This window comes from Humulus lupulus, chromosome 3, assembly GCF_963169125.1.
Source record: "Humulus lupulus chromosome 3, drHumLupu1.1, whole genome shotgun sequence".
Lineage (NCBI taxonomy): Eukaryota > Viridiplantae > Streptophyta > Magnoliopsida > Rosales > Cannabaceae > Humulus > Humulus lupulus.
The window spans coordinates 31,979,549-31,992,091 of NC_084795.1; the positions used below are offsets into that span (position 1 = coordinate 31,979,549).

The 12,543-nt window shown below is 36.8% G+C and overlaps 2 protein-coding genes across 2 annotated transcripts; both read left to right on the top strand.

Annotated features, from left to right (window-relative positions):
* Nucleotides 1-8,568: 8,568 nt before the first annotated feature.
* On the top strand, nt 8,569-9,468 carry LOC133823864 (protein FAR1-RELATED SEQUENCE 5-like). The gene has a single exon (XM_062256716.1). It carries the CDS (start codon nt 8,569-8,571, stop codon nt 9,466-9,468), a length of 900 nt encoding a protein of 299 aa, XP_062112700.1.
* Nucleotides 9,469-9,563: 95 nt separating this feature from the next.
* On the top strand, nt 9,564-10,766 carry LOC133823865 (protein FAR1-RELATED SEQUENCE 9-like). The gene has a single exon (XM_062256717.1). It carries the CDS (start codon nt 9,564-9,566, stop codon nt 10,764-10,766), a length of 1,203 nt encoding a protein of 400 aa, XP_062112701.1.
* The last annotated feature ends 1,777 nt before the right edge of the window (nt 10,767-12,543 follow it).

Here is a 12,543-nt window from a genome sequence, read left to right on the forward strand (position 1 = left end):
TAAAAAATATAGCTCATTATCGTACTCTGACCACTTCAAGACCGGCCTATAGTAGTCATAAAACTCCATGTTGTAGACTAATTTATAATTTACAATAACTTAGTTACAACATCTAACTTAAAGCAAGGAGTTAACAAACAACAATAAGATTACCAAGTATTTCTAATTACCTCAATATTAAAAAAGTAATCGTCCCGAGGTAGATAATATTTGTGGTTATCCCCTTCCATTATCCATGGACACCTCATGGCCGACAAAGTTATTTACTCTTTGCTCTAGGTATTCTTGGTATCGATTTATAGGCTCCTCCATCAGGTGGTGGATCACTTGCAAAAGTTGTTCATATACGATCTTCCACTCCTCATATGAGTACACTGCATCATGGATCAATTCTTGTAGCTTGTTCGTCTTCTCACCAAGCTTTGCCTCCAACTGCAATATCTTCTCTTTGACTGACTTGTTGTGTTCCTCCAATAGGTGCTTGTCCTGGTTGATTGAGAAAATCTCGTGCTCCTTCTCGTGTAATGTCTTCTTTAGATTATTAATGTATCTGATTGGGTCAGGTGGGAGGGTTGTGAGTTTGTACTCACTTGAATGTTCCAAATCCGGGAGATATGCTTCTCCCCATCGTAAGTCGGCTACCACCTTCACATTGCAGGAATTGACAGTAGAGTAAGAATCTATAAGCAATTCCTGCAACCAAAACAAAAAAATAATATTGATATTTGGTTCTGAAATTAAATTATTTTTATCAAGTGAGAAATGTTCAATAAAGGGTCTACTCCAACTACCTGCTCTATATCTTGTAATGATGAATCTGATGACACATCTCAATTATATCCATTATGTGGGCCCTTGTGTACTATTGAACTTCTTCTTATAGCACACGTAACTTGTAAAGGGGGAGAAAGATACAACACATAGAACCATATTAGTTAATTGGCTGGGTGGACCCAACTATGTCTGCCTCCATGTGGTATTATTGAGAATTTAGTTTAATGATGGAAGAGAAGAGATTTAACCACCATTTTTATATATATTGGGCCCATAAGGGGAGCCTTTTATATAAGAAAAAAAAAACTTAACGGTGTGCTAATTACTTTAACTGTACATATTAAAATTTAAATGGCAATCAACGTTTGACTCACTCCCATAACAGGTTACGTGTTTCAGAATTTTTTTGTCAAGTAATGTCATACCTTATGGAAGTAAGTAAGACATACGGACAAGTCAATATGTTAAATATTCAAGTAACTGACTTATTACTTGTGTGTTATCATCTAATTTAGATCATATGCAATCTGTAGTGCCTCGTTTACTGATAAATCAAATATCACTACCAAGTATAACTTGTACACACATTACCATATACTAGCATGCACTACATCAACTCCGTAAGCCACAAGTTATATATATACGTGTAGCCCTTGTGTTATGCTCACCTTTTATCTGAATCATATTACCCTCTCCTCTTTTCAATTTTAGTTTTCTATCTACCATGGATCATGTAGCACCCACATTATTTTGATATAATATAGCCAATAATCACATGATTGCATTGCATTACATATCATACAATATGTATAATTTGAGCATATGCATATTCTTATAAGTGTTTTCATGTATAAGTATAAAAGTTGTGTATGTGATGTCTGTATGTATGCTCAATATTATTAACCTTGTGGCATTTGAGTTGTCTTTTATGGGTGTTTGATGTGCTCAAGATATAAGAAAGTATGAAAAATATGGACAAGGCATGGAATTAAGTGATGAAAGTGAGATATAGAAGGCGAAATAGGTTAAGTAGTGAAAAATAGTACAATGTCGATTACTAGTATTTCGGTATAAAATTGAGTATTTATGGATTTACCAAATGTAATCGAGGTATGATTAAGGTCTCATTGATGATGTAAAAATGGTTTTAGAACCATTAGATCAATTCTTGATGGGAGGTATACATAATCAGTGGTATTGATGCAAAGTCCAAACGAGCTTAGCATAAGTGCGCTACGCTCGATCGGGTAAGCATAACTACTGGGTATGAAGTCATATGGACCTAAGGTTTGGTGTGAGTGTTTTACACATAAGGATAATAGGCCTAGCAGATGATTAAGTCGAAATTATTGAAGTGATAAGGTTTTCATAAGTCAAAAGGTGAAATGATGAGATGAAAGGTGTCAAATTTTGATACAATAAGGCTAAATCATTGAAAATAAGGAATTTTCATCAACCTTATCACTTTGCACGACCATTATTCTGAAAAACAGAGAGAAAAGAAAATCAAAAACCATTTCTTGGCTGGTTTGAAGAAATTCTAAGGAGATCCAAGTGAAAGCAAAGCCAAAGAAGTAGATTAAGCTTAGTTCTAGCCTTTTTATGGTAAGTTCTTGTACTTGGAAGTTAAACTATGTTTTTGAATTTTTCTGAGAGCTTATATATGGTGTTTTATCCTTTTTAAGATATTTCTTGGGGTTTCCAAGTGGTTTGAGGTTTAGAAAAGCTTGAAGAGATTGTTTTCGCCGAAAAGTTGCTCGGTAAGTGAAATTTTGTGTTTTATGAGGTTTTTGGGGTTCTTGGAGTACAAGATGATTTTTGGTTATTTGATTGAGTTTATAAGAGAGTATATATGTTTATAAATGTTTGAATATATGTGGAGACTCATTTAATTTGGGTGATGATCTAGGAGATAAGAATTTTATCAAAATCGGTATATGATAACTTTATGATGAATCATGTTGGTATTTGGGATATATGGTTATGGCAGGTTATTTGATGTTGATTATTGGTTGATTTTGATATTTGAGGATAGCTAAAATTAAGGGGAAACTCTGTCAAAATTTCTCCAAATGTCTAAGATAAATCTAATGCTCGATCTAGGTGGTTTAAGGCATTTTAGGCATGTTTTGGGTATGAAATTTGATATGATGTTTTATGGGTATTTTTAAATGAGAGTTCAATGTATTACTGCCATCATTATGATGAGAAATCCATGCCATTTTCAGGATAAGCACATCAATACCTAAGACACCACTTGTTACACGGTGAACTATATTTTGGACAAAAAGGTAAGTAAAGTACTCAACTGCAACACAAGAATTATGTGTTATGTGAAAGTATGCATTATATGAATATTTTGTGAGTAAGTGGTATTAACATACATTGACACTTCATCATAGATTTGTATGCATGGCATAATAGTGATATGGTAAATTATTATATGATATAAGACCATGCATGATATTATGATGATTAATTATATGATGCATTTGCAAGTTTTGTGCAACATAAAAGAAAGTTGTAATAAGAAGTTTAAGTTCAGTGCCACTGTTTTGAAAAGGCAAATGAAAGTGTTAATAAGTGTAAACGGAGGCCTATAGTAGGCTTATAGTGGCTGCCCAATAATTTGGGCTAGGTTTTAGTGAACCAATAATATTGTTTGCCATGTTTCCATTTTATTTCTCCTCCATATGAGTTATTGTTATATGTATTGACACCATAGTGTGTGGCCGCCTTAACTCTTGAGCCCGACGGGGCAACGATGGAATAAGGTTTTTAATGTGCCCTACTGTGGTGATGGCTAGCCGGAGGAGAACCCATGGGATTTTGTATTATATGTGTAACAAGCCCTGCAGGCATTGACCAATTCAAACAGTGTGCACAATATTAAGGGGCCCAAAATTTAAAAAGAAGTTGTATATGTCCATTGATATTGGGTAATCATTAGCATTGCATGCATTACTTTGCTTACTGAGCTTTAGGCTCACAGTTGTCTTGTGTTACAAGTAGAGAAAGAAATGTCCTGACCCTGATTTGTACATATGAACATATCGACCTTTTTGTGGGTTATTTCAGTTATCAGTGAGATGTTTGTAATAAAGTGTGAAGTTAACAAATTGGGTTATTTAATACTTATGTATAATATGTTTGAGACCCACTTTATGTTTAATGTAAATAATGTGCAATAAGTTTTCAAGTTTAAAAAAAAAATGTCCAGACTTTTGTAGTAATAAATTATGATATAGTTTTAAAACGTAACACCTCAAATATGGTTTTAACTAAAATAAGTGAGGGTGTTACAGATCATACACCCCGTGGAGATGGTAATGTATTTGGGTGCCCATACTTTGATGAATTACGACTTGAGCAAATGGAATACATCAACTACATATTTTTGGAGAACTTGAGGTTGGCAACCGAGCGGAGTGAGTTGGAGAATATGTACAACGCCACAAACATGCAGTACTCTACACTAAATTCAGAGATACATGGGCTAGAAATGGCTTTAGGGATGATGCAGAAGAAGTCCATGGAAATGGCAAGTGAATGGAGAAAAGACCTCCAAGCCATGGTTGCCACGATCGAGGAGCTCCGTACCGGGTACATGGCAAAGAACACAACTATCGTCCCAAGTCAGAAGCCACCCATGCAGTAGTTACATATTTATAATTTTATACTACGTACATTGTAGTGGTGTGTATGTGTTATATTTGATTTTGGGTCCATGGCTCGAACAACCACACTAGTAGAATGTTCTTTTTGGGTTCGCAACTCCTAGTGTTGCTGGTCTGTTTTAATGAGTTCCGAAGACTCTTTTCCTTGATGTGTAAGACCATTGCAACCCTTGTCCATGGTCAATGTTTACTTCTTCCTAATATATGATGTCATGTAACTACTATAAGTATTTAATGTGACTGTTTGTTATGAAGAATCAAGTTTTTTTTTCATGTTTACTTACTCAAAATAGCATCTAACACAATTTATATAAATTACTTAGAATACATTTTTCAACTTATTTACTTAAATAAATGCACTCAATACATCAGTCTGTCCAATTCAATGAATTATTAATGCCACATAACAGGTCACAACAAACAATAACCATCTCATTAAATGACGAAGATAAATTGTATATATAGGTGTCACATGCGTGAACTCAATCTCAAAAAACACTAGCTTAACCCATTGCTCTGATTTTGTTGATGCAGTGTGATAGGAAGCCCCATTGTTTTTTATTCTTCAGTTTTACTTGTAAGTTGTTGAAGATAAATTAAGAGGTATATGTCACCAACTTTCATCAAAAAACATTGCTGCATAAAACACTTACTTATGTTGGCTTCGCTTTTTTTTTTCAAACCTTACACTTTCGCTAGCTCTTATACTTTTCCATTTTTTAGTTATCATATTTTTAATTTAAGCTAACTAAATGTATGATGAAAATGCCATTTTCATTGCGGTTTTTCTAAGTAAACCTATGGTTTGATCTTGAGCATATGCAAAAAATTTAAGGTACGAGGAGGACGTATTAATGACACAAGTGCATTGAACTACTCTCTTAGTTTTTTATACATAAAATCACCTCCTCTCTTGTTGCAGGATGTTCTCAAACTCTATTTCCATGATTTACCGTACACCCTCCACTAAGTGTTAAGGCGCCAAATTATAGCCTCAGTTTGTAATAGTGTCGCCGATATCCACATTGAAGATTGCATGGGGCCACATTGAGATACAGGTCAGAGTTTCTCTTACTGTTCCCATACTTTTATTCAATCATGACCTAGGTGACAAATGAGGTGTCCACTTGATAATGTGCGAAACCATTACAAATTTTCATCTGTTTTGCATATAACATCTTTAAAAACAATTCATTAGTAGAGTTAATTTAAGAATCGGCCATTATTAAGGGTTAATCAAATTATTCTCATTCACTGTTTCCTAGATCCATAGGTAGTGTTTTGGCGGGAATTTAGTGAACACACTGGATCTTTCACAATGCTTACTATATATATGTGTATATATGTATTTATAAGTTGCTTAAGTGAACCAGTGTAAGAGAAAATATACCCCCACGTACTACTATCTTCATTCCTACCATTACCAAACCATGTCACCCTCTAAGTTATGCGTGAATCTATTCCCTGGTGATGTTAAAGTGAAAACAGAGATTGAATCACCAACCAACGACGTGAGAACGTCAAATACGACAAACCTTCAAGAGAAATAAAAACGACACAAACGGTTTTAAACAGGAAAAGTAAATAACACAGAAGATTTTTATAGTGGTTCAGCCCCGATTGTCGGTAATAGCCTAATCCACTTAGAGTTGTGATTTATAGAACTATACTCAAGATCAGATGGAATGAGCCAACTGAGTTTCTTCAGTACAGATTGCAAAAATACAGGAATTCTCTCAAATGCCAGCACTTTCTCTCTCTAGAATACTCAGACCCAATTTTCTCTCTCTAGAAAGAAGAAGCAGAAGAAGTCCCCCTTTCATCCCATAAGCCCTCTATTTATAGGCTTAGAGTCATACATACGGTATCCCCTAGAACCGGGATATTTCATTATATTTATTACATTTAAATTACAAAGAAACATTCAAAATTCAAAATGTAACAAACCCCTCATTTGTGGGAAGAATGAGAGATTCCCGCATATCTTGTTGAAGTTGTTTCTGGGAATCTTGACTTAGTCTCCCCTAACATGTTGATCCACCTCCTACTGACCACCCATGCAAGTGCTGGTCGAACATGTGCATGGTGGTTGGACATGCACTTCTCTCCTCTAACATGGCACTCTCCTCTAGCATGCCATGTTTCTCCTCGGACCAAATCCTTGGGGTCTCCTAGGACCACCCTCTTGGGGTCTCCTAGGACCAAGGTCTCTTGGGCTCTCCTCCTCGGACCTCATCCTTGGGGTCTCCTAGGATCACTCTCTTGGGGTCTCCTAGGACCACATCCTCCTTGGGGTCTCCTAGGACCACTTCCTTGAGTTCTCCTCGGACCTCATCCTTGGGGTCTCCTAGGATCACTCTCTTGGGGTCTCCTAGGACCACACCCTCCTTAGCTCTCCTAGGATGCATTCTCCTTAGCTCTCCTAGAATGCATCTTTTTTAGCCTCCTAGGATGCATTCTCCTTAGCCTCCTCGGACCAAGGTGCACTTGGCTTGGTTATGACATCTTTCAGGCAGTCCAAATTCTTCGTCAGTCTACTGGGTCCCTTTATCACAACTCTGAGGAGTCAATGTATTAATTGACTATTAATGTGTCTTTTACTAACCATGCACTGCCACTTGTCTCCTTTATTACCACGTCATTGATCTCCAATTTTTGGGTATAACACCTTCCTTGTTAATTCCATACCCACTCCACTTCCATCCACACAAACTACTGAAATCACACCCCACCAAAATCAGTCCTCAGTAAGTCTGGGGGACACAATCTCACCAACTCATGCAGGGAAGAAAACACCAAGGGCCGGGTTTAGAGGGAAGTGCAAAAACTGCTTCAAAAAGGACTTAAAGATTGAGAAGCTAACAACTTTAAAAAATGTAGTTGCTAAGAAAGGCAACACTTTAAGGATGGATTCAATGGACATTAGTTCTTTCCTTTTTCAGCAGCGCCAAATCATAGACCATGTTGATTCTATGGTGAAACGCCAACAGGCACTAAGTAGTGAGTTATGTGTTGAAGCTAATAATCAGTCACCAAACGACATAGACATCATCTTCTTGGACTAATCTTTTCTACATGTACTGCATTTTGTTATGTGTTAGTACCTTAGTACATTGGACTACTATGAGTCCCATCTTCATGTTGTAGTATGTTTAAGTCCATTTCCCCTTTCTTATTAATGCTTGTAAGCATTTTCACGTAAGCTTAAGTATCTATCACCTCCAGGTACTGAGATTACCATAATCAATGGTTTTCGGTAATGGAAGTACCCATTGAAGGTCTTTTGAAGTCGGTGCCTTAATTATATGGTCGTACTGATCAATGCCCTTAAAATTTTGATGAATGTATATTTCATATTATGCATTTTGTACATGGCTCAACTATGTTATTGAACTATCTTTTTCAAACCCCTTGTTTTTATTTTACGTGACATAACTAAGAATGGGGTCCGCCTATATAGATCAACTAAATGACCACCGAAAATGGTCATTTTTATAAAAATTAGAAGGACCTTTATTTCTATTGTTTTACAATAACTTTACACTAAGGTCAAGTAAAAGATATGTTTGCCTTGTAAACATAAGGACAACTTTCCAATAAAATAAGTACACAGTATATTTACCTCATCCACCATATTAAGTTGAATGTTAATTAATGTACACTTAAATAACTCTTTCTTTGAGGCAGTGAAATGGTAGGTCAAACCCTTGAATTATAATATTGTATATAACATGTCCCATGATGCAATTAAATAAAATAAGTTATTTGGCCAAAATATACGAAGATGAAAATAAAAATTTCGTCAGTGTATTCATTTACATATTTTTGGTTTTTTATTAATTATTAAGAAAAAAAAAAGTAACCACCTAATGCAGCTTGATGCTTGTTGTATTTACCACCCCAAAAATTCTAACTGATTACCATATCAATTAATTTTTTGAATTACTCAGGTAGACAAATACAAATGTAAGACATGGAGAATAAAATGGTCACAACACTTGTAGAACTTCAAATTTACAATAAGCAGCCACATGATCTGTCAAAAGAAGACATCATAGGCAAACACCTCGAAAGTCTCGATAAATGGGAATAATTTTTTTTCGAATACTCGAAATGGATGGGGTTTAGTGTTCGCAAGGAAGATGCTCAACGTGACCATGAAAACAACCCATGGCAACGTAATTGGGTTTTCTCAAACCAAGGTTTTCGACGCGACAAGTGGACAAACCTTCTAAACCGTAAGAAAAAACCAAGACCTATCACAAGAATGGGGTGTCTCGCACTTCTACGCGTGAACTTGGACAGGACAAAAAACACTTGGGTGGCGAAAGACTTCAATCCGAAACATAATCATGAATTAGCTTCAAAAAGGGAATTGCACTTCTTGCGATCTAATCGAGCCATACCAGAGTCAATCGGAGCCCAGGTAATGTCGATGCGACGATCAGGTATACACACTTGCCACATATTCAACCACCTAGCACAAGAAAGAGGAGGACGTGAGTATGTACCCTTCTTGAAAAAGGATCTTTACAATTGGATTGGTCGGCAAAGACTAGTTCAACACGAAGAAGAAACTGACGCTGAAGGAGCATTGGGGTACTTGGCATGTATGGGCCGCTCTGATGCTGACTTTTTTGAGACACACATAATTGATGTAGAAAATAGGTTGGCAGACCTATTTTGGGCTGATGGAATTTCCCGTCGTGATTATGCTTGTTTTGGGGACATTATGGCTTTTGACTCCACCTACAAGAAGAACTCATACAATAAGCCCCTGCTTATCTTTGTCGGGTTGAATCACCATTACAGGACAATAGTCTTTGCAGTTGCTTTGCTATATGACGAGACCGAGGAGACATATACTTGGGTTTTAGAGGAATTTCTAGAGTGCATGAAAAACAAACCACCTCCTGTGGTGGTCACCGACGGTGATCATGCTATGGCGAAAGCAATACAAAAGTTTTCCCAACTTCTGTTCACCGGTTGTGTGCTTGGCATCTTCAGAATAATGTAACTATTAATGCGCCTCATCCTGTATTCAAGTCCAAGTTCAATGAACTACTTTATCAATACTGTACCGAGGAAGATTTTGAGGATACATGGAATAGAATGGTTTCAGAATTCGAATTTGAGGATAGTCGATGGGCAACAACTACCTACAATAGTAGGAGGAGTTGGGCAGAATGTTTCCTACGAGGGCATTTCTTTGGGGGACTAAGAACTACTCAAAGATCAGAGTCAATTAATTCCTACTTGTCCCACTTCCTGACGAGCAAACTCAAACTTAGAGATCTGGTTGGCCAAGTAGATAAGGCCATACAAAGTATTCTTCACACAGAACGGGAAGACGAATTCATCAGCAACCATAGTACGCCACAATTACCATCGAACATCCTCCGACAGTACTATGAACAGGTGGCTTCGATTTTGACAAGGAACATGTACAAAAAAGTTGAGGAACAGATCATGAGTGCCCTGGCTTACTCAGTGGACTCCACCAACGTATCCATTGACTTCAGGTTCTACTCACTGACGCGGTTTCCAAAGGGACTTGTACGAAGTAGGGTGCGCTACCATATTGTCGATGGTCATATAAACTGTACGTGTATGTTGTTCGAGTCGGATGGAATTCCATGTCGACATATATTTGCAGTTATGAAGCACCTCAACATACCATGCATTCCTGAATCTCTTTATAAGGACCGATGGAAGAAGGATGCGAAAAACAAGATTGGGTTAAAAAAATTATCCCACTCAACGGTGCCACTGGATGTGCTAGTTTGTACAAGATGGGGATCTTTAACTTCGCGTTTCAATGCAATGGGATACTATGCCACAAAACATAATGAAAATTTTGAAGAGGCAATGAATGAAATGTCACGTATGGAACAAAAATTTAAGTCAATGTCAGTGGAGGTCCAATCTATAGACCAAGTTTCAAATGTGGCTCCTACTAACAGCCGCGATCACCCTGCCAACAGAGGAAGCCGAGACCCAACTATGGTAAGAACGAAAGGGAGGGAAACAAACAAGTCAAAATCAAAAGAGAAGGACACAGAAAATGGGAGATCCAGGAAAAATAGGTGTCGCAATTGCAACCAGTTAGGGCATAATAAGGCTACTTGCAAATCTAATCCCGCAGCTCACACAATAGAAAAAGATTACGAACCTTCTTGTAATAGTCCAACCACTGAAGCAGAACCGTGGCTATACCTCATGCCGTCTCAATTGAGCTTCACCGGAGACAAAAATCTTCAATTCCATCAGTGGTATAGTGATATTCCCACTAGTTCTAATATTGGGCCTAACTAGGATGATAGTAGTCACTTCATGTCAGCATGTGAATTAAATCATATATGAAAAAGAGTATGTTATATGTTTCAATGTTTAATAGTAACCTAACGCGATTACCCGTTGGTTGCCCATATTTTTAGACAAAGAACTCTATCACTCCTCACACACTTTCAGTGATTGAGTAATTGTTTTTTGGCATTTAACTTACATTATCGTACCACCCACTATTCATCTATGAAATCAGCTCCATTAACAGTTAATATTTAAAATTGCGCCACACGATGTTTATGTAAGTTTTCAATTAATTATGTAACTTCTACAGACCTATGGACAGTAGGGTCGTAATAGGTGTTCATTTACCTCAAACTAGCGATGTGTCTATTAAGCTAATCCAAGTTTATTTCGACTACAGATATTTTGTACTGAATACCAAAACTAAAAATACTACATAAAAAAATACTCATTGGTCAATATTAAGGATGTATTTGCGATAACTAAAGTCTCTGGAACACATAATTAAAAATTATTAATAAGGGTAGTATCTTCAATAATTAAGTCATTAACATAGATTCCTCATTCACTTTCACTGGAAGTTGAAATGAAAAAATAAACGAGTCCACTACCCTCGTTCTCAATCTTCAACAAAGAGTCACCAACCTAGACGCTCTACAATTTCTCTCGAATAGCTTCAGCATGTTCGTTGATCCACTGGCACATCACATCCCACTATATTCTTCACTTTCATGTGAAGATACTGTTCGTATTTACTAACCGCTTCCTTCTTAAGCTCCTCCACTGCTCGGCATATCTGTTGATACTCGGGCATGAGAAGACCCGACCGTAGTTCCTCTAATTTTTTTGTCTTAACTTCCACCTCTGCTTCCAATTCTGTGATCCTCTCTTCCAGGAAATTGTTTCTTTGTTCCAACATACGATTATCGAAATTTATAAATAAAAAATTCGCTTTCCCTTTGCTCCAATTTCTGATGCAGATCATTGATGTACTGTATAGGCTCTGGGGGGCAGGTTTGTTACTCTGTTGTGACTGAATTCTTCCCACTCCGGCGGGTCTAGACGTTGTCGGTTGAGCTCGGGGAACACCTCAATATTACATGAGTCAATTGATGAATCGGAATCCATTGCCAACGTCTGCAAAGAGAGTTGAAGGTAAATATGTTAAACTAACTGAGAAATCAATATGGAGGAGGTGAGATTTTGAAGAATGGAGTACATGATCATTTATTGTCCAATACGTAGGGTATTGAAGATGTGGGCCCGCAATATCTTCAGGGTATGGACAAGTGATACTTCAATCTTTGGTATTTCCATAATTTTGTTGTATCTGAAGTGAAGAAATTGGTCCCCACCCATTATTTGGCTATTTGGTTGGAGTACTCACTACACTTAATAAGTTCACCCATAATAATGGGTGGAATATTCGGAATTCCATAAGAAAGTGAAAATCGAACACTGAAACAAAAATCTTTTGTTCACCTAACACTTCCCTTTAATAAACTAGTTCACTATCATATACTTGATTATAATGCGACCATATGAACTATTTAACCTTACATATATATTTTCAGTATCTATATGATGGGACGTACTCCAAACTAGTGGTTAACATAATATATATATTTAAGACTATATGGCACATCCGTTTAAATCAAAATTAAGTTGCTAAGCTAAAAATTACTTTCCAAGCACCAATAATTTGAAATGAAAAGGTGGTGGCACGTGTTTTTCCATGATTCGGAATTGTTTTTATTAACAAAGTTATTCTTTGGCGATGTAC